General features: G+C 36.0%; 1 protein-coding gene across 1 annotated transcript in view; it reads right to left on the bottom strand.

Moving 5' to 3' along the window:
* LOC6573483 overlaps positions 1-23,188 on the bottom strand; it is a 43,274-nt gene extending 20,086 nt beyond the window's left edge. The window contains exons 1-4 of the mRNA XM_044007309.1: positions 23,169-23,188; positions 22,649-23,022; positions 18,168-18,565; positions 2,398-2,497 (exon numbers count right to left, since the gene is read on the bottom strand). Coding sequence (XP_043863244.1) covers positions 2,398-2,497; positions 18,168-18,565; positions 22,649-23,022; positions 23,169-23,188 — 892 coding nt within the window. The remainder of the gene's footprint in view (positions 1-2,397; positions 2,498-18,167; positions 18,566-22,648; positions 23,023-23,168) is intronic.
* Positions 23,189-23,244: the final 56 nt, after the last annotated feature.

Below are 23,244 nucleotides of genomic sequence, written 5' to 3'. Positions count from 1 at the left end.
AGAGCTGCCTAATTTCACAGCTGTGCGTGCTTCGCTCTGTTCACATCTGACAGAATCACGTAAAGAGGTTCGTTAAAGAAGTCATCAATATGTTTTGCGAGTTAAGTTGAGAGACACGTTGATGTGCATGTTTTCCTTAAAGTTGTAATATATGCGTATTATTATATGTAAATTGTGGCTAAAAACAATATTTGTGAAACAGCAAGTAATCAAAATTCTTAACTTTTTCTCTTTGGCATACATAAAAATGGCAAAATAAAAATATGCATTTAAGTCACATTTGTTATGCTGGAGAAGTTTTCATTGAAATGTAACAGATATGAGAATAAATAAATATGAGTATTTCTATATCAAGCCAAGTTAGTTAGCTTAAAAACGTATAAATATAGGGATCACTTATAGTGTAAAGCCAAGAATCAAACCTTACTAATAATATGATATTTTTATTTTTATTTTCACAAAAGTAAATTTATTTCTCATTTGCTTTCACAAAGTCTCTGTCCTGGTATTGCTGCCCTTATATACATATGTATATTGTTAATAAAAATACTATATATGATAAAAATACTATATATATTATATATTCACTCTAAAGAAACTAACACTGATAACTGATAACAGAATTCCACTTTTTGCCTGATTGTAGCTGCTTTGGCTGCTGCCTGACTGATTTTATTAGCTGGCAATGGGATGTCAGCTACACCAGGCACTCATATTTTATGCACAGCTCATGTATTATATATATATATATATATATAAAGATATACATATCATATATATCTCTGATGTCTCGCTGTTGGACACTGCTTTTGCTCGCCTGCTTGGCTAGCAAATTTGCATTTTTCCTGGCATTCCCTTTGGTTATTTTTATTGCCGTGAGCACATTTTGGGTTTATTTGTGCTACTTGGCACTAGCCGCTGCTGCTGCCGCTGTCGCTGCCACTCGCCGTTGATATTTTATTTTACAACTTTGTTTTCATACAATTTCTCAACTGCTGTCACACAATTTCCACTGTTTGTTGGGGTCAACAACCTATGTTAAGCACAGAGAGAGAGAGCAGGACTCAGTGGGCGACAACGTATGACGTCTTCAACTCGTCTGCTATACCCACAAATGCCGCTTGGTTCTCAATATTTGTTTGATTTTGCTCAATAAAAATTGTATTTTACGAGTCGATTCGAGCTGCTGGCTAATTAATTAATTAAGTCACAAATTGTGCATCTCTGCTTATGTATAGATATATATATGTGTATATAGTTTGTTTGAGCTTTGGCATGTTTATCTTGATCTTTAATTTTAATTAGTGCCTTGGGGCAGCAGCTGGCTTTCCTGTTTTCAATTAATTAAGCATCTGATGCTTCTCAGACAATGCAACGAGCCCTTGGCCTTGCCCACTGCTGCTGCTGCTGCTGCTGCTGATGCTGCTGCTGCTGTTGGTGCTGCAGTTGGTCACGAGCTCAGTCTTTGCCACCTAATTAAATTTCAAATGCAGCAGCGTAACAATATAATAGCCGTCTGTGTTTCACTACCCAACAGTCAACATTTGCGACCATGCACACGCTCACACACAAGTGCTTGGTGGGCCACAGGATACAAAGCTGGGCATTAATCATAATAATGTCGCCACTAATTGCATTGCGTATACGCACACGTGTACTATGACTTGGCTACAAGCTGCGTCAGCTGCGCTCTCCCCGTTGTCCGCATTCTGTCTTAATAATTAGACCATAATTCGGAGTTAGGTGAGCCGTCCATCGGAGACCCATTGCAACGGCTGTGCATGGCATGCGCATATTTAACATAATACGGGCAGCCTTGGCTGCCGTGTAGCCAGCCGAGATAATAACCGGGCTTAGTATCCTTGAATTCTCGGTCAGTAAATGCGGAAGGTGGGCATTTCTCTCTATATATAAAATATATGAAAATTCTTTAAGAACGAAACGCTTGATAGTCTATGAAAACTATTTTATAAAAATGTTTCTGTAACTTTCCATTTAATTTAAATTATATTTAAATTTAGTGTAGATAAATATTTTGTATACAATAATTTTATTTTTCTTATGTAAGCTTTTAATTTGCTGGGCTAAAGCTGCCAGCTTTCATTAAATAATTATTCACCTACTATCACACACCGAGTAAAATATTTTTTGCATTTCAACTGCTTTCAGACAGCCAAGAAAGTCTGTAAAAACTTTCAATAAATACACTCAAAATCGTTTGCACACAATTTTTACTTGCAATTTCCATTTCAATTTCAATTTTCATTTGATTGTAAATTGTATGTGGACGGGCGTTAAGAAATGAATTCAGATTCATGCAAATTAAATGCTGACATTGCGATGCTGCGAATCATTAAAACTATCTGGCTTTTAATCGGGAAATAAACGTTTACTTACCGCCCACGTAGATGTCAACGTGCATCCAATTCAACTTGCTGGCAATGCTTCGCACAGCCAAGGAAATGGCCTCAAATGATGGCAGAAAATTGCTCGAGATCTGTAAGGAAAGATATGAAAATGTTAAAAAAAGAAAGAAATAAACACTTTAGCATTACCTACCCTAGAAAAGAAATATATCTATGTATATAGGTATAAGTGTATATACTCATTGTCATTGACAGGCTATCTCATTCTCCATCTATCTGCTTATCTTACACTAGATTAAATTTCTCTTCTGCTTTTGTCTGGTTTGGTGGAAATGAAATGAGCTAAGTATATAATTAGCTAACTCTTAATAGCTGGACGGCCAATATGAATATTTAATTGAAAAAAAAAAAAAACCTAATTCAAATTTCAGACTTATTAATCTAACAATTATTCCGCTGTCATATGGTATAAATAAATCTTATTTCTATATTTTTAGCCAACTTAATCAGTTAACCATTGCCTGCTTTATTTGATGTCTGATCAGAGTTATTTACGAGCCTTGTCAGACAGCCAAATTGTTCACATTACTATAGACAATTCAATCAGGTTTAATCAAACCATTAAACCGAATGTGTATTTATGAATGTGTGTGTGTGTGCTTGTGTGTGTTTGTATACTTGAAGCATATGAGGCACAACAAAGTTCAATCAATAATGAACCCTCACACCCGAAAATATCATCGCAGTCAGGCATAAAAAGGTCCCCGTCTATTGCCATTGAATGGAAAGGGACAAAATATTCGATTTTGTATTGGCCGTGATGAGGGCAGATGGTAGTAGGAGCTGGCCAAGAGCCTGCACGTAGCTTAAAGTTGTTTGGTACCTTTTTGACCTTTTTGTTTTTGTTTTTGTATTTGTTGTTGTATTTTGTATTTTTGGCTGTTTCTCACATTTTGCTTGGAGTTGATTTGAGTTTGCGCCCTGGACAACTGGCCGAGCTGCCTGTGCTGGTTGGCTTGGCTACTCGACTGGCTAAATGGTCCCCTATGTTGGCTTCCCCACGTTCTCTTTATTTTTTTTTATGTTTGCCGATGAAATAAATTGAAAAACGTTGAATTGTGAAACACACAATTTTCTACAAAATTGAATTTTAAACTCGGCACCAGGAACAACGGAAGCAATCAACTGAGCCACTGGCTGATCTGATTAGGCAATGATTTGCCATTTTATTTTTCGCATTTTTTGTTTATTTTTATTATTATATTTTGGCACATAAACAAAGAGCACAAAACAATGAATGCGATTACTCTTTCATATTGTGCAACTATGCGTATACTTAACTGAATTGAGCAACAATTTTTATAGGGATGAGAAATTTGCTGACCTTCTATCGTTTGGGAATTTTTTTTTTAAGAGTTTATATTCTGTTCATAGTGAACCAGCGTAAGTAATATATTTAATTTTAAATTTTATTTCGATTGCCTAAATTGGCTATTTTGTAAAATAACATCACACAAAACAGAAGATTCTTTTTATTATTAAATATATTTTTATTATTTTTAAATTAAATATTAAATATTTTATATTAAATACATAAATATTTATTATTAAATATTTATTTATTTATATTATTAAATATTTATAAATTTGTCGCTTGGCTTTTTTATACTACTTCTTCGTCGTTTAAACTTCGATGTAGTTGAAAAGAAAATTACAATTGCCAACTTGAACTGCTTCAGCTGAAAAGTGTCTTATAACTTTGGTTATTATAACTTTTAATTTATTTGCTTATTTTTCTGTTTTGCATATCTTATTGCTTAAGCTAAAGTTGTATAAGTTTAATTAGCAATTCCTGAAACTGAACTGAGCGGGCAGCATAAGTTTAAAGTAAATTTTGAGGCAAATTTCATATCGATTTTTTGTTGTTCATGTATTTGATTATGCTTGATACGTGCAATAAATAAATATCATTTGAGCACTCACAGCTCACCCTAGCAATCATCAATATGCAGCACAGCTTGAGGGGCTTGTGCGAGAGCTCAATAAAAAAATGGTCTGCAAATTGCGGCAACAGCTGCAAGGCTTGGCATCAAAGTGCATTTCGGATGTCTATTGACACAACGTGACCAGGCATGGCAACTTGGCTATTTACTTGCTCAGTTTGACCACTTTGCTGGCAGCTAAGTGCACTTGAGCCGTTGGGGCATCTAGGGGATGTACTTTGGCCTTATTGTTTGCAGCTCGTGTCCGGCTGGCACCTTGTTTTATTGCTGGATAAATTGTTAAACATTCAATCAATTTAATTAATTGCCATACAAAGGGCAAGCCAAATCAAATTCATGCGAAGCATTCAATTTTTTCCTTTTGCAGATCTTTTTCACCAATTTTTTTTTCTTTTTCGTTACTTTTTTTTTTTGTGTACAGAAAATGAATTTCCGCAGTCGTTGCTTTTCTTCCTGGCTGTTACAGGTGAATGGGCCCATTAGGCGGTGCTAAGCGGCCAAAATCCCATGCAAAGAACCAGCACTGAGCGCAGAATCAACATTAATCACAGCTCAGCAAATATTTGACATTTGTATGCCTCCCAAGATTGTTGGCCCGCGCCCTAACCTGGCTTGCCCTTGTCCTTGCCCTTGTCCTGGTCCCTGCCTTGGCTCATCCCTATTCTTAAGCAACATTTTGTGCATGTCCTCCATTTGGGGAGTGTCCTTACTGCACAGCCAAGCAATGCTCATAATTTAGATAGGGGTCTTAACATATTTATACGAATGTGATTGAATCCCTTGAGCACAACATTCAAAACTTTGCAAACATATCTTCTTCAACTGCTTCAAACATCTCCCTCGGCATTTACTGAAAAGCAAACGTAATTCGTATTGCCAGCTCAATCAAATTAATTTTGACATCATTGGTTTAATTACAAAGCTATAAAATGAGTTCAGATTGTGGCTCATTATTCAATTATTATATATTTGCTACAAATATTTAATTGTCAATTGAAGAAGCAGTCGATTGATTAACTTAATTAACAGATAAACATGACTAATCAAATTAAGTGGACTTAAAGTAATAACAAATAATAAAATAATGTATTTTACCATCACATTTTACTTGACCTTAATAAAAATATGACATGTGAAAGCTTTTGCTAGAGATAGGTATAACAAGTAAGAAGGCTCAAGTTGAGATTGTTCAATTAGGAAATACACTGCACCCTTCTTTTATGCACACATGTGAATTAATTTGTTGAATACCTTCTTTTGTAGACTGTCTTCATGAAACTTTCAAAACGTGAAACACACAACGTAAAAAATGTAATCAATATACATATTTATATAAAAAATTGATAATATATGCATAAAAACTCTTTTTGTTTGTGAATTTTAAAGTTTCCTTTCCCTTTTATATTTATTTTAGGAAATACATAAGTCTTGATGATTATCAATGAAAAAAAGTTTATGTGCTTTGAATGGCAATGTTTGATTAAGAGCTGCCGCACTTTACTTTTATATTGAAATGCTTTATATTTCAGAAATTTTCTGGCAGGTCCAATAACAAGCAGCTGTCGTTTTCAGATAAAAATTAATGCGCGCACTCTTTTTATGCAGTCATCATTATCAATATAGGACAATAAAAGGCAAAACTTGTGCCCGACACTTAATTTGCTGTCATTTAACTGAAAATAAATGGCCAAAACATGTGTCTGCAGCAGCAGCAACAGCAGCAGTCACTGCCTCACATTAAACAATAGAAAGAGGGTGAGAGAGAGAGAGAGAGAGAGAGAGAGGGAAAGAAAAGGAAGTGAGAGTAAGAGAAGGCATTGGCATAGACAGTTGTAGAGGCCGCACACAAATACGGTTAACATTCGGCCCAGTTTGGTCAGCTCTTTTTTCCGATTTGCTTGGCCAGAAATGCAGAATAAGAGAAATAACTATGTTTATTGTGTGGCAAAGTGGCAGCAAACACTGAGGTGCTATAAAGTTACACAGCAGAGTTGGCTGCCGGCTGGTTGTCTGACCAAATGACTGTCAGATTGAATCACACCCATACATACACACATACATGCATGCACACACATGCAAATCACATAGAATGCGCACGTGCTGCTATTTCCAAATGGTTTTCACTTTCGCTTAAGCACTTGGTAAATTACTGTTTTCCGCTTTTGCTTGACTTAAATTGAAAACGCTTTGACTGGTGAAATGTTTGTTTGATGTGTGTTTCAGTGTTTTGCCAAATGTTTTCCTAATGTCAGTCCAATATTTGTCTGAGGCCTCTAATAATTCTCATTTACGATTTATGCACACATCAAACCACATAGCTGTCCAGTCCAATATTATCTGCAACATTTTTGCAAAAGGCGCTCCGTTATTCGATGTCCTGACTGCTGTAAGCTGATATTGAATGACAAGTAAAATATATTTAAGTTGTCGCCTGAGTTGTTTACTTTGGCCGACTATTGTGTAACACTGTATGCTTTCTGGCTTTTCGTACACTATCTGTTTCATGCCAAAACGAAAAAAGTTGTGTAAACATTTGCGCATTGCGCTCACGTTGTTGTTTCCTAGGAAATTATTATATATTCAAGAAGGCTCTCAATGTCATTAAAGTCTTACCTAAAATGGGCCATAATTATGTTCTTATGCGCAATTTCATACAAAAATGGTTTATGTGCTTGTAATCATCTTTTATTTAGTATGAATTTTGAATGTCTATAAATCTATTAAGGGTCTCCATCCAATTGTGAATATTAAATATAGAAAATAGGTTCCTAAACTAACGGAAAAAATGTTTTAAAAAACATAAATAAATATTTTAGGTTTGTATGCAGTATATTCAGACCAATAATCTTCCTGCATTTACAGATTTTCTGCCTATATTAAGACTCAATCTGTTTTATCTAGTATTTACATACTTCAATTTAAAAAAAAATCACAAAAATTTAAGATCATCCCGCATAAACGCTAACCTGCCTTGGACTAGTTCGCTGATTAAGTTTTTCCCATTATTTTTTCCAGCTCCTTATAAATAATTGGGGAACATTTAAGTGAGTGCCCATTTGGGCTACTCATTTGTTAACATGGCTAAAAGGTCAAAAAAGGGCTACAAAAAGGATCATTGAATTTATGATTATTGTTGTGAACATTGTAGAGTATTTTCGTGCATTCCCAGAGGTCTTGTTGGTAAGTGCAGCTAATTGGATGGGTATTCCTTCAAATAGCTGGTTTCTCGTATAGCTGACGATGAACAGCCTTTGGCTGGAAATGTGAAAAATGTTTTATGTCAATATAAAATTCTAGTAAAACGGGCTCCTTTTTATTCTCGCTAATTGCAATTCTAGACAGCTTGACATTTGGCTACAACCACACGCAGCTGTCAGAGGAGTCAGCTTGTAAAGTCAACATAAGGCAAAAGGAGGATAAGTCAGCTGCCAACTGCGCGCCTTGGCTTACGATTTCTAAAGACGCTGCACTGCGCCAGAAGCGAAAACTTATATAACTGATTGCTTTCTCGGCTTATTATTACCGGAAGGTTTGCCTGGAATTCAAGGTGTCACTGTCCTTTACAGTGATCAGCTTTTTGGTCTGAGGTCGTATGATATGCTTGGCATCTGTGAATTTTCTACGAAATAATATATAACTCAAGGCTAAGATAACTTGTAATTATTTTATTAATTATACTGAATTTACATTTGATTAATTAATGTTATGTTTTGAGAATATTTAAAAGAAAATATTGTATGCATATATTATAAATAAATTACATTTTTAAGTAATTTTTAATAATAATAATAAAATATAATAATACATAATAATAAGAAATAATCGAAATACTAATTTTAATTTTTATATGATAATAAATAAATAAGTAATAATTAAGCTTGATTCTTATACTTGACTAACTAGTTGGCTATTAAGCTGTGGCTGTATGCTAACTGTAGATATCCGTTCGTTGTATAATTGTTTGATGACACAATTAATGGGTCATTTGTATTGGGTTGTCCGCAAAGAGGTGTGAGCATATCATGGCTTATGCAGACTCGTAAGGCAGCTGTTAAACAGTTTCACTTTGCCAAACACATGCTGTGCACATAAATGTGTGTCAACCGGGCTATTGCAGGCGGTGCATTAAATATGCATGCCACCCACAGAAAGATAGCTCTGCTTGGCTAACAAGCTGCCGACTTATTTACACCTGCCGTACATACATATCTACAGTCTGATCTGATGTGTCTGTGGGTGTTTGTGTGTGGGTGAGTGTCAGTGTCAGTGGAAGTGTTTGTGTGCCGATTTGTGGTCCTGAATTGGTTTTCGATGCGTGTCACGCAAATTAAGAACAATTTCATTTTCATTCGGATCGACTCACGTGATTGGCATATTTGATTAGACCTTGGTTAAAGGGACCGATAAGTCAATTGCAGGGCAAACCGAAAAAAAACCGAAAGCAATTAAATTCCATGAAATTAAACATTTGTCTGCTTTTTTTGTTTCCCACAGGATGCGCCTGTCGCCTCCAAACACGAGAAAAATAAGTAAAATATTACGTATACGCACGGTTGCTGCTGCGTCCGTCAGAGGCGCTTTAAATATTCTCACATTCGCCGTCTCATGTGCCATATATCACAATTAATGAATATTCAATGCAGCTATTAAATTACTGGAACAACAATTTGCACTTAAAATACACTTAAGTGGATTTGTCAACGAAAAACAATTTGAATTACCAAGCGTCAAATGAATTCTATTGTTGGGAATCTTAATACCAACTAGCTAATTGTTAATTAACTACCTTATTTAAATTATCGAATATTTAACTAACGTAGTTTCGTTATTGCAAATATGTAGTAAGCGGAAATTATTTTATTTGTGAGAATCTGTAATAATATATTTACATAATTAATAAATTAATTTTAATGAGCAAACATCGATTATGTATTGCTCTTCATTTGAATATACAATTTATATACGTGTAATTACGTATAATTTAATAAAATGTATATTTAATTGTGCATTCATTTAATCCAAAACAACAAATGAATATAATTTTGTACACCAACTTTTCGTTGAGTCCCGAATTGCCTTAATTTGTATTTTTCGCTGTCACACATAATTAAAATAAAGCCCATTGAAACTTTGTGAACTGTCACAGCAGGTAGTTTTGAAATATTTGCCTCAAAATTTTAGCTACAACTGTTATTATTGTCTATTTTAGTTAGGGCCAATACAATCTACTCATATTCATATCTCTTAAATTCCTTTCTTAAAGTAGATAAATTATTGAGAATAACGAGTGGATCGATTAACATTAAATTGATTAGCAAGACTGTTCAACCTTTTAGAAGCAAAGAAAAGTAAAAATATTTGCTTTAAGTCCGGAGTCAATAAACACATGTGAAAGGAGAGTTTGCAAGCTAGCGAAGCTTAACGAGATTTTGTACTCTCCACCTACACATGTGTGAACAAATTGTTGAAAACAATATTAAAGTCGCCTTGGCTAGCTGCGGTAAACGTTTACCCCTTGGCGCATGGGCGTGACGGTGGGGGGGTGCAATGACCCAAGAACTTATCGTAGCGTCATAATAAACAAGCCAATTTCAGCGTTGAGCTGCTGCTGGCAAAACAAAGCTCCATTTGCTGTACCATTCCATTTACTGGAAAGCATTGCGTATACGTAATGTGTTTTTCTTTCTTTCTGGCGTTTGACGCGACAAAGCAAAGGAGATGGCGAACCCAAGAGTGGGAGAACGATAATATGCGATATTGTGGCATTCAAGCAGCTGCGTTGCAAGTGTACTTATTGCACACACATACCCACACATGTACACACACGCACACACACTCACACACACGCCACACAACGACAAAGGACATTGCTCGCACGAGTGCACTTAATTGTGTTTGTGTCTGGTGCGTCACGGTTAACATCAACTGCTCAAGTAGCCCCATCGAATCCAAAGTGAAAGCAAAAGTTTAAGAAGATTAAGAATATTGATAAAGATCGATGCTGCTAATGCGCCAGCAGTTCAGGATTATCTAAGAAAAATCGAATATGACAGCAAATTTCAAAAAGCTCAATAAATAGGATTAATTTGTGTATAGCTATAAAAAGAATTTATTTTGAAATATAAAATGTGTAAATGTGAAAAAAAAAAAAAAAAAATTAATTCTCTTCTTAAATAAAATAATGTAACAATGAACAATGGAACAAATTTAATGGAACAGGAAAAGGAAATATTTTGAATTGAAATATATGTTAATTAATATCTATTTGAATTACGCTTAAAATTATGTTCATTGAAATTAAAATGTATTGTGAAATTCTTTTATAATACATTTCTAGAGAAATCTGTTATTTTCCACAGATAGAGATATATAGATAAATAGATTTCAATTGTATTCACAATTTTTTGACTTCACACTTTTCAAGAGAAAACGATTTATATTGCGTATAAAATATAAAGTGAAAAGAAAAATAACAACAAAAAAGCAAATAATTTAAAATACTTGACGACTCATATAACATTTCAAGCACATTACAAGCACTAGCTGCAACAGTGATTAAATTAAGTTTCAATAGTATCCTAGTACTACTTTTAATCTAATTGAAACACATTCCACTCTCTACTGCGGCCAACGCTGGCTTATGCAACTGCACATAGGCGCTGGTATTTCATAGCGAAGCAATTTTCATTAAAATGCCATGGGTAGCCTGATGTTGTTTTGGGCTATGTCTGCTGCAATAAATCGAGATTGGAGCCCGGTGGCTGCCTGCCTGCCACCTGACATTGGCCAAAATAAGGCCGGCAACGATATTTGAATGCGTGCGAGCAACGTGAAATCGAATTACAAAATGCCAGCGCAAAAGACTGTTGCAATTAAAAACCAGTCGCTGGGTACCGGAGAGCGGGAAGGGAAGGGCGTGGCCAAGGCGCGTAAACAGCAATCAATCAGGATGAAACTGAAACGAGACTAAGCAAAAACAACAACAACAGACTCAACTCAGCAAGCGACAAGCGAGGCGACTGTAAGCTGCTCTCAACACATTTGAAGATAGCGCACATTTGAAGATTATCCAAGATTTAATAAATGATATGATTGAAGACAAGAACAATTCCATATTTGTAAGGCATAATACAAAGAATTTGGCTTACATATGGTATGAATACGGTATTTCCTATAGCATTCTTAAAGTAAATCTTATATAAATTGAAAATATAAAAATATTGCATCATCCATTATATAGCATTGTCTAACATTTATCGTTTAGATATTTTGAGGTCCGCATTGCTGTACCTAATGTGTGTTTGCCCATGCAAAATGAAAAACCACGCAATATGCAGGAGATGAACACGGTAAATGCATTGTGGATAATTGAATTGCATTTTTCCAGCTAAAATTAAAATTTACATGAGGCCTGAGGCTTAGCTTATTAAGGCCACACTTGATTAAATACAAACGGTAATTAACTTTGAGAGTATCTAATAGGTCAATTCATTTTTAAATTAATGAAAACCCATAAAAGCTGCTAAATATATAATAATATATAAATCATATTATATTAGATATATTTTATAGTTTGTTATGCGTGTAAACATTATGCTCTGTTGCAGTTGCACAGCTCACTAAACAATGACAGCCGTTGAATGATTAAATGAATAAATGAATGAATGAATGAATGAATGGAATCATTGTTATCAGAGAGAGAGCTCAGAGTTTCCGATGCGATTGTCACTTGTCAAACTGATTGAGTGAAGGCGAAATGCCGGCTATGACCGGCTCAGATGAGCGATTCACACATACATGGCCACACTTTATGGCAATGCATCTATTCTACTGGCTGACTGGCCTACAATCTGACTAACTGACTTATTGACTGACTGACGGACTAACTGACAGACAGACAGACAGATAGACAGACAGACAGACGGACAGACTGACGGACTGAGTGAAGGACGCATAGGACGCATGCTGCTGTTGATGTTACTTGGCTCTTGGGTGCATTCAAACGTATTCAAATGTGCATTCGGAAATGACAATCTTATTGTGATTCGACTTGTCTCAGGGGCTTGCACTGTGAAATGCATTAATCTTCATTAAGTTGTTTGCATGTGCTCAGTGGGATTAAGTGACGATATGCATAGTGCAGTTGCTTGCAGACTGAATTCAAATGACGCCCACATATGTATATCCCATTTAATGGGATCGAATGCATTTTGCCGTATTAAGTAATGCGAGCGCTTTAAACCAACATCGACAACTATTAAGTGACTGACAGACCATCAAATGTGCACCCAACTATGTGATACCCCATATATTCTTGCATTGAAAGACTCAAACAGAGTCAAAGTGAGGTGAAATTTAAATGGTTTTTTTTTTTTTAAATTAAACTATAGGAGTTATTTAATATTTGATTATTTTTTAACGACTGATCTAGTTTAAAGATTATTTTGTATATTTCAATAGCTGTCCATAGCATAATATGCAGTAGATTATATTATTATAAATTAACTTCTTTTTTCAATAAGAAACTTTTCACTTTTAAATATATTCCATTCCTTCCATCCATTCACAGAATTTTGGTGAAGAGTATAAAAAGCCACAAAACTTTTTCCGTCATATTGCGTATGCAGTAAACTGCATGAAACATATGAAACATACATATGTGGTAAAGTAAAGCTGGAGTTGATGTTAGTTGGCCTGATGCTTCCAATTCAATGAATACCAAATTAAAACTAAAATGTATTTGATGCGGGTTTCCCATTTTCCCATTTTATTTGTATTTGGTCCACAATTCTGCATAAATTGAGTGTGAGCTCTGTGTAAATGCGATTATTGTTTTATTTGCCCAGCTGCACAATGGAAAAGTTAAACATTACAGAGTATTTCAATCAAGCGCAATTATGAGTTGTGCAAAAATGCATAAAATGCTTGCGATATGAATTTCTGAAATTGTTAATAAAAACTGATGCACGTAATTACAAATTTACTTTTTATTTTATATTATTTTTATGCTAAATGTTTGCAGAGCAAATGTAATTAAGTTAAATATGTATATTATAAATTATATATTTTTAAATACTATTTGTAGTTCTAATTAACCTCGGGTAAATCTCAAAAATCATTTCATCCCATATTCATATATCATTTTACACAAAGGAACATTTCAAGGCAGTGTACACTCCAAAAATTATACATAAATATTATGTTTTTATTAAAATACATATATTGATATCGTATCTATACTATATATCATATGAATCTGAATATTAACTTTTTCAGCTGCAAAAGGAAGAAAACGAAGAAGAAGAGCTCCAATATATTCCTGGTTATATAGTATATGCTACTTAATAAATTTGCATTTCTGTTGCTCTGTTGAGCATATTCCTCAGCCCAGTCCATTGTAGTCTTAACAATTTTCACTTGCTGTAGACACTTCAATGGGTAATTTTGAAAAAAAAAAAAAAAAAAGATATACGAAATTCCGATAACACTGAGACACAATGAAGAATGCAAATTGGATGTCTGCAAATTGGTTTTTGCGCCATTTTAGTTACCTATCTACGGCAGTGCCTGAGCTGTGCGCAGTTGGCATGCAGGGCGTATGCGCAATGTCGCTTTAAGCGCATGCTGCCTTTAAAGTATTCAATGCATGCAAAAACCTTTGTCGGAGAATTCATTTCCAATCCCAAGGCGAATTCAACATTTTGCGAGTTTTGCAACCCGCCCATTCGAGCTGAACGCCAAAATGTAATTTTATTCGTGTCGCTGATTTAGGGCGCGGTCGAAGCTCACGGGCCCTGCTGTTTGCTTTTCCCGTTGTAGTTGTAGGCGTGCGCCATTGGACACGCGCTGCATAACTATTGGCCAGGGCATTAGAATCACAGTTAATTGCACGCTTTGTTACTTTGTTGCTCAATACTGTTGATTTAATGGACATGTTCGTTCGTAACGTACACAAAGAGCATATTATATCTACATCGCATGCTGAATGGGAGAAATGCTGAAATGTTTTTGTTTCGTGAAAAGCTGAATCTATTATCTAGTCTGCAACATTTTTATTTAATCATTTCAGTCCAGCTCCGCTCTTGTCCCATGCTCGTTGCATACTTTTGAGCGCCATGTGAACTTGGCTTGCAACATTAGTGTTAACAACAAGCGTTTTGTATTGCCAATTAAAAAACTCTTCTATTCGTAACACCATTTCGCCAGTCCACCGCCCAGTCGACTGGACCGCATCGAAGCTTGGACATTGAGCTCGCTGCTCTGCAAAAAAAAGAAGCTCAGCTAACGCAGTTGTGCTTGTGGTTTAATGTTCGCCCATGTGTGGGCGTTGCAAGCACTTAAATAGCTACACAGTCGTGCGCTTATTTTAGTGCAGTTTACTTTTATTTGCCGTTAAACTGATTTATAGTGAAGTCTCCGCCAGATAGAGCGGACTTTTAAAGTCTTATTTAATTGAAATTTATCTATTAAATATCTCTATATATTTTTTACTTGCACCTGAGCTTTAAATAGAAGAAGTATAGACTATGTTGTTAGTCAGCAAAATGTATTCTATATAAATAAGTTTATTTAATTCCTTATTCAAAGATGCTATCATTACATTTTGTGGCAATTCCTAGAAAAAAAATGAAATATTTAAAAGGTGACTTAGTTTTTATGCAGAGTAGTCAAAATGTGCCATTCTGGCACAATACACAAAAAGTTCTCTGGCTGAAAATGTGGGCCATTAGGCTTAGGCCAGCTTAAATTCTGCTGAACGTGCTTACATAGTTCATTTTTGTTGATTTTCGCCAATATACAGAAGATGTGAGCAAATATAATCAAAGATATAAACAGAAAACAGATCAGAGTTGAGGAACTGCATGGGAAAAGAAAACTTCAAGCCACTCTCTGTCTCTCTCTCTCTTTCTCTCTCTCTCTTTCTCTCTCTCTCTCTCTCTCTCTCTCTCTTTAGTATTCCAGTAGATTAAGTTGCATTGTTCAACTTAATCTTATTATTTTTAGCTTGAACATTATTTTAAAGCTAATAAGCTCCAGCTTAGGCATTTCATTAGTAGGAAACAACAGACAATTTCTAAATAGCTCGCACAGTGTTTATAGACTTGCTTACTTTGATGTGTGTGTTGGGGCTGCATTTAATGTGCATTTGCATATTTTTTAATAACTCTACTCGTTGTCCTTCATTTGCTCCTGTGTACAGCATTTCCATAAACTGGACGGAACTCAACAACTGACGCCAAACGCAGCCCATAAAAAGCAGACAGCTGCCAGGCTAAGCAAGGTTTTTGTTTATGATTGTGCAGCTTTTATGTTAACTCAACAAAAAAGGCAAAGAAAAAAAAAATGAAAAGAAAACTCAAAGCCAACAGCGATCAACAAACGTGTAGCTGTAGGCAACAACAAAGCAGAGGCAGGGACAGAGAGGCAGAGGTAGAGGCACGTGCCACACCGTGAAGCCATCTGAAATATGTGCATTTTCCGCAGATTCTCATTTCGGTGGCATACAGTGCAGCATTGGGCTCAGCTGTGCTTTCCTGTCATTCTGTAAACTGAGTGATTTAAATGCACGGGCGACTAACGGCCATTGGCATTCAAAAGAATCTGAAATTATGATGATTTAACATTGTGAAATATTGTTGCTCGATGCGATGGGAGCACATTGCAGATCCATTAACATCACCATCCACGTCTCCATCTCCATTTTCACATCTGCATGTCCGAGTTCATTTCCATTTCCATACGCAGACCCATTTATCTCAGCTTGACTGTCTCATTGGGTGATTTGCATGGAAATGATATGCAATTCAGCTTTTGCCATCGCCAGGCTCTTTTGTCTGTCTGCTTTGTTTGGCTTGGCTCTCCCAGATGCTATTTATCTGGCAACTTTTTGGCTTTTGTCTAAGCTGCAGCGCTCGGATGCATTTCTCTCTTCACGTTCACACAGCTCATTTAAAATCCATTGCTCAGATTAAGCACTGTCGTACTTGTCAGAAGCTCTGTCCTAATTTGTCATCGCATTTCGCAAACTTTAATTTTTCATTAATAATTTTCCAGACATTTCAGCAACTTTGCAATCTCTTGGCAGTCAATCTTTCAAACTTGTGCTCATTAAGTATGAAGTTAGCAAGAGGCTAAAGCTTAACAGGCAAATTGTAAGATACTCTACAGCTATCGGGGCTGGCCCCGATAATATAAATCTAAATCTAAATGATTGCTTGAACTTATATACTCTATTTTGCATTCACACTTGCCGCAAGGATATTTTGGTTATATAGCTATTTATGGCCGTTGGCCAGAGGGAATGGTAACCATTAAATGCTTAAAAATTACGTACTGCAATTTGCCAACTATGTCATGCACTTTAAATGAAGTGCAAATAGTGGTAGTTGAAAAAGAAAACAACAACGGCAACGGCAAATTCTCTTAGAGTTGCTACAAAGACTAATTCCGACTTTTATCAAGTATTTTGCTGCAACATATTTGGGGTTAGACTCCCACTTGTTCTGGCCACTTAGTTGCAGCCTCAACTTTAGTCTCTTTGCTATTTCCATTATGTATTCAGCTGCGCCTGGGGCCGCCTTTCAGTTTCAACTTCACTGAGCTGATGCTTCTGGAGGACCTGCTCAGAAAAATGTAAAACTTCAGCATCCAGATGCCTGATGGTTAGTTGGTTAAGCATTTGCGTTCAGGTTGATTTTCGCTGCAGCTATGACTGCAATTTGTGTTAAATGAACCCACGCCTCAAATGCGCCCAGCTGGAAGCAGAAATTGCTGTACACCAAAACTTACTTAGGGGGAATTGTGAACGTTTGGAATGGTTTAGCCTTGAATTCCATGAAAAATGGCGCATTTGAATGCGAATCACTCAATGCTTGCATTGGAGAGCCAGACCACTTATCATGCTTAATGTAAATATAATTATAAGAGCGTTAATTAAGATTCAAATGCTTTTTAGTGAAGCATTACTGTGGCAAATCAGTCTGAAAGAATTCATAGACAGCTATAGATCTCTTGCAATTTTGGAGTTCATTTAAACTAGGTATGAATTTATTGCAGTTCATATCTTTAAAATTACATAACATAAACAAGTAAGAAAGCTGTAGTCGAGACTGCTCGACTACGAGATCCCCTGAACCCTTCGAGCAACTGATATTTTAATAATTCTTTGCGTCTTTCTGCTTACACAAGATATACACACATACAGACACATAGAGGCACGCACGCATAAACACGCATAGGCTACAGTGTCGCCTTAGTATGGGAACTTAACTTTCAGATTCTGATTATAAGGGGTTGAGGGGGTAGATATAGGGGTGGGGGTGAATTATAATAATAATCGAAATTCTATAAAATACATATATACGAATTTCCACATAAAATTTGGCGACTCTAGCTTTAAAGATATTGGAGATAAAATTAATTTTCGATAATGATTTTAATCAATACAAAACTAACGAGAAGAGTTATTTTGGAGATAAACTCGATATCCCTGTTATATATACGAACTCTTGAAAACAAAATTCATGTCCCTAGTGTTATATCATATATTTCAACAAAACCATTATACCCTGATTTCCCATTTCCAATGTGTTCAGGGTATACAAAAACGATTTTTCGTTAATAAACTTTTACAGTCACTTTGCTAATTAATTTTATAAATATTTATAGTGTAGTTTTTGGAGCAGAATGGGATAAGAAACCTCACTTCCTCACCTACTTAAGAACTGCCTTTATTCCACACTGGTAACTATTATTAATTGAACAATAGAAACAAAGATAGAAAAGTTTGTATACATACTTTCATCTGAGGACAGGGCCAGAAGAGAGCGCTCTTATTGTAATCGTAAGCCAGTTGCTCCGCCAGCTGGTGACAGTGGGCCAAGCTGCTGGTATCCGAGTGCTGTTGCTGCTGCTGCTCCTCCCTCTCCTTTTCCTTCTGAGCTTTATCATTTTGTTGCTGTTTTTGATGTTTCTGCTGTTGTTCCTTTGGCCGCCCTGTGGGCGCTGATAAAGTGTCTGCTGACAACTGTTTCATTTGGGTACGCTGCTGACTTGGCTGCTTTGTTGGGTCAGCGCCATCGCCATCGCCATTGCCATCGAGGTCCACATCGGTGTCTATATTAATGCCCGCATTTAAAGTCTTTACAACGCTCGTGTATTTGGGTAGCTCCAGTAATTTAATGAAGCCACTTAAATCTACGCGTCAGCAACGCCATCAGCGCCAAAGCAAAAAGTAAAAGAAAGGAAAGAAAGAAACATTTTATGTAGCATATAAAAATGGTTGCATATTTAAGTCGTCTGCGTGTATTCTCTCTCTGTATGTGTGTGTGTATTCCTGTGTGTGTGTGCTTAAGAAGTGTAGTTAAAGTAGCGGATGATGAAGCGAGTCAACTGAAAGCATTCTGCACAGTCTAACTGCAGCTCCGTTTGAGTGCGTCTGATTCTCTCCAGCTCGCAACTGATGTGAGTTGTCGTAACTGTCATAATTTACATGATGTTACATAGCTCCATAAACTGCATGTATTTGAAAGCTACGCATATATAAGGGTCCTTTATAATAATGATACTAGATGTTTCAGTATAAATGGCCTTTCAAAATAATCATTTTATTTTCACTCAAAACAATTCGGGAATATAAAATGAGTGTAACTGTTAAATATCAAAATTTTAGTCACGCATACATATTATTAATTTTATTTTTAAAATTTAATTATATATAATTATGGAACATATTATTAAAACTTTATAAAAAACCTAAATATTTTGATGACATGTTGAGTAAATTTATATAAGAAAAAATTAATAATAAATACAAATAAAATTTAATATACGATTTGTTTGTTCGTTAAATTTCATAATTATTATTTTGAATATTTTATAGTAAATAATAAATACAAATTAAGTTTAATATACGATTTTTGTTCATTAAATTTTATATTTATTATTTTGAATATTTTATAAATGTAAAATTTCAATTTTGATTATGTGAGGCCGCATAATTATGCCTTTAGAAGGCCTGTTTTGCTTTATTGTGCCAATTCTCAGCACAAGTCATTATTTTTATTTACTTTGGTACGCAAATATTTCTTTTGTAATAAAAAGCAGAAATTCATGTAGTCTAGGGCAGTTGAGGAGGCTGCATGGTTAGCAAATTTAAGCACAGATGTGCAAGTCGGGCAAGTTGACTTTATTATTATTCCCCTGGCAACGTGGCCACCTTTTAATTTGTCGTTTTTGCTGCACAAAAGGCAATCCATGGAAATACAATTTATACATTCGTCCGGCCTTCTGGGCAACCGCAAATGCTGAGAATCCTGGCCAAGTCGCGTGGGTATAAACTATGAATTCTGTTGGCCAAGCCAGGCCAGACCAGGGAAATACACGACAATAGGTTTTAGTCCAGCTATGCTCATGTGGCCGGGTCGTAAATTGAAGTAGATGCAAGAGAGAGAGACAGAGAGAGAGAGAGAGAGAGAGAATAGTGGGAGAACTTACTGCAACATATGCAACTAAAATCAATTTCAATATTTTGCAGCATAAAACCTGGCACAATGTGGAAAGAAATTACGGAAAATAGAATTTATTTTGCATGTGGACAAGTGCCCTCAGATAAACGATAAAAAGAGACATAGTTACGAGCTTGGTTTATAAATTGAATTTCTTTCTTGTGCTTTTGTTTGGCTTTAATTAATTTACCTTTTCAAATTGAATTGCTACAATTTTAAGGTCAGGTCATCAGGCTCTCCTAAACTAGCGTTGCTTAGTTTACATTAAATAAATCAAATCTAAACTTTTGCTGTAATTGGCAAAACTTTGGCGCCAAATAAGTGGCCAATGTGCAAGTTTTCCATCAGCCAGTCTGTGAGTTCCTCTCGCTCATGTGTATTCCACCACGTTTACTTTTAAACTAACGAAGAGAATGAAAATTGCAAAAATAAAAACAAATCGCCAGATGAAGTGAGAGGCTAGCGGAGACTTGGGCAAAAACTTTGGCAGACCAACTGAGGCACTGGGTCTGCAAGTAAAACTAAACAACTTGGACTTGGCTCGCCTCTCGGCTGAGTAAGCCGCAGCTTATCGCGATTTGTGATAATTCATTAGCAGAATTTATCATTATGACACACATAAATGCGCTTAAGTATTCAATTTGTCGAACTAAAAAGTTTTCATGCTTACGACGCATTTAGTAGCTATGAAGTATCCATTAGCTACAGTTTAAAATTCATTTTCTTTTGCCTCAAAAGAAATATTTGATTATTATTATATTAGGAATTCATTCAGTTACTTTTTTATTGCAGCTATTCTATGAGCCATTAAATTCAATTAAATTCCTACACATTACTTGTTTCATACATTTTCCAAACTACAGTTGGTATGATTGTATGGAAAAGAAATATATATGTATACATAAATACATGTTTGGTCTTCCCAAACTCATAAGTTCCATATACGTCCAAGGAAAATTCCAACTTTTTTTCTATAAAGCATTATTAACTACGTGATTTATTGGCTCGCAACTTTGGACAATGGCCGGAAGCTGCTTATTTCTTATTTGATCTGCTTAAAAGTAGCTTTAAAAGAAATCAATAATAATATAAAAAAGAACAATTGTATCGATACTCTTTCTCAGGCTGCATTTTAAGGGGGAGAAAATTGTAAAATAAACTTTTAAAATATTTTTATCTCAATTAAATTGCAGTGAACTTGATTTATTATGGATTCAAAATTCTTTTGGAGAATTCGAAAATCTGGCACATGCCTAAAATGTTAGAGTATTAGTGAAAAACCATTACAAATCTTAGAAGTTCAATGAAATTCAATTAAAAATTTCTATTATATGTGTCAACAACAAGCCATCGCTGAAGAAATTCAACTATTTCAATTTATTGCAGACTCAAAGCTGACATTCGCCTGTTATAGGCATTTGCAGAAAAAATGAAATCGCTTTTTATTCGTTTTCTATGAGCTTGGAGTATAAAAATTCTCATAAGTCAAATGCAGCTATAAAGATTTCAAGCGGAAATTGTAAGTTGTCAGTTGCCGGACAGAAATATTTATGACATCGATGGGCATATGGCAGAGGGCGGTGCGGGTGCAGGATACCAGTCCTTTGGCATGACATGCGCGCCTTAAGTCGAAGGCAACGCAATTAAAGTAGTAAGCACATAGGAAAACATAGAGAAAGCGATAGAGAGAGAGAGAGAGAGAGAGAGAGAGAAAAAACAGCTTCTTTACTGTACTACTTCTTGATGAATCGTAAACGCCAAAGGCATGAGGCACAAGACGTGGCCGGAAACTTGCACTCGTTGCGCTTTAATTAGTTTAAATACCATGACAAGATTCACATTTATACTCGCTCACAAACCAATGGGGGCATATATGGCCTCAGTCAGACTCTGCTTACTTTTTCTTATGCAAAAGTGTAACATCTCTTAAAATCGTGGCAAATCGAACGAGTATTACCCAGTCAGTCATAGCCGAGTGCCTAGCAAAGTCTGCGCATAATGCATGCAAATTGAGTGTTCATTGAGGACAATACTTTACAATGATAAGAGCCATTCCTATGCAGGAAACAGCAGAGGGTCCTCGACATGCTTGTCGCGGATGAATCTCAGAAGATGTCCTTTTAACTGAGTTGCAACGAGATAGCTGCAGAAAAAATGGAAACCTCTTGACATTTATCATAACAAAGTTGCCTTTGATTAGCGAGCACTCTACTCTAAGTACATTAAGCATTTTTACTATTCAATTAAATGTGCACAAGGAAAATGACAGCTCACAATAAAATGATATTAATGCGTAGTGCAATAAGAAAAACAATTAAGAAAGCTCTAGTCGAGACTGCTCGACTATAAGATTCCCAGAATCCTCTGAGGAACTGATATTTCAAGAATAAATCGCATATAAAAAACATATGAATCAATATTTGAAATTTGGCGACTTTAGCTCTAAAGATGTTGAATATATAGATAAATTTTATAAATGGTTTTCGATAATATTTTTAACTGATAACACATAAATGGGAGTAGTTATCGAGCACAGCTCGGATATCAGTTCCTCGAAGGGTTCTGGAGATCACGCAGTCGAGCAGTTTCGATTAGAGCTTTGTTACTTGTTTTCAAATATTTTACGGGTCAACGACAAACGGGAAAACAAAAACAGAAAAAAGGAACGAGAAGAACAGAAATCGAAATGGCTAAAAAAAATCGCATTGCGAGTGTGTGTGTGTGTGATTGTTGGTGTTAGCGTTGATTTTGCTAGCTGCGGTTGTTTACTCACCGACATCTTGTATAAAATCGACGCTGGCGTTAGATAAATGTACTTGAAAAAACTCAACGAAATGCTCGAAGCCCTGTTGCACTTGCATCATATCAATGTGCAGTGACGAAGGTATTAAAACGGCTACACGCTGAGCTGCGACAGCTGCAGCCGTTGTTGTTTGTTGTTTTTGATGTTGGCGACGTTGGCGTTGTTGTAGTTGTTGCAGTTGTTGTTGTTGTTGCTCTCGTGGATGTTGCAGTTGCTGTTGTTTTGCGGTATCTTGCTGTTGACGTGCTTGACGTACCAATTCATGCACATTGCTTTGTTGTTGTTGTTGTTGCTGTTGTGTTGTTGTTGCTGTTGCTGATGCTGTTGAGGTTCTCAAAATTGAATTGCTGCTAAGTGTTGTTGCTGATGTTGTCCGCCTCGCTGTCGCTCTTGCTGTTGTCGCAGTGGTTGTCGCTGTTGCTGTCGCTGTTGCTGTCGCTGTTGTTGTTGCTGTCGCTGTCGCTGTCGTTGCCGTTGCCGTGGACGTAACCGCAGTTGTTGCAGTCGCATTTGCCAATGTCTTGGGCACATTGCCAGCTGGCGCTGTGGTCGGTGGGGCAAGATTT

The sequence above is a fragment of the Drosophila mojavensis genome, unplaced genomic scaffold, assembly GCF_018153725.1.
Source record: "Drosophila mojavensis isolate 15081-1352.22 unplaced genomic scaffold, ASM1815372v1 contig_16, whole genome shotgun sequence".
In the NCBI taxonomy this organism is placed as follows: domain Eukaryota; kingdom Metazoa; phylum Arthropoda; class Insecta; order Diptera; family Drosophilidae; genus Drosophila; species Drosophila mojavensis.
The sequence above is the reverse complement of the archived record's forward strand: the minus strand, read 5'-3'. Positions and strand labels throughout refer to the sequence as shown.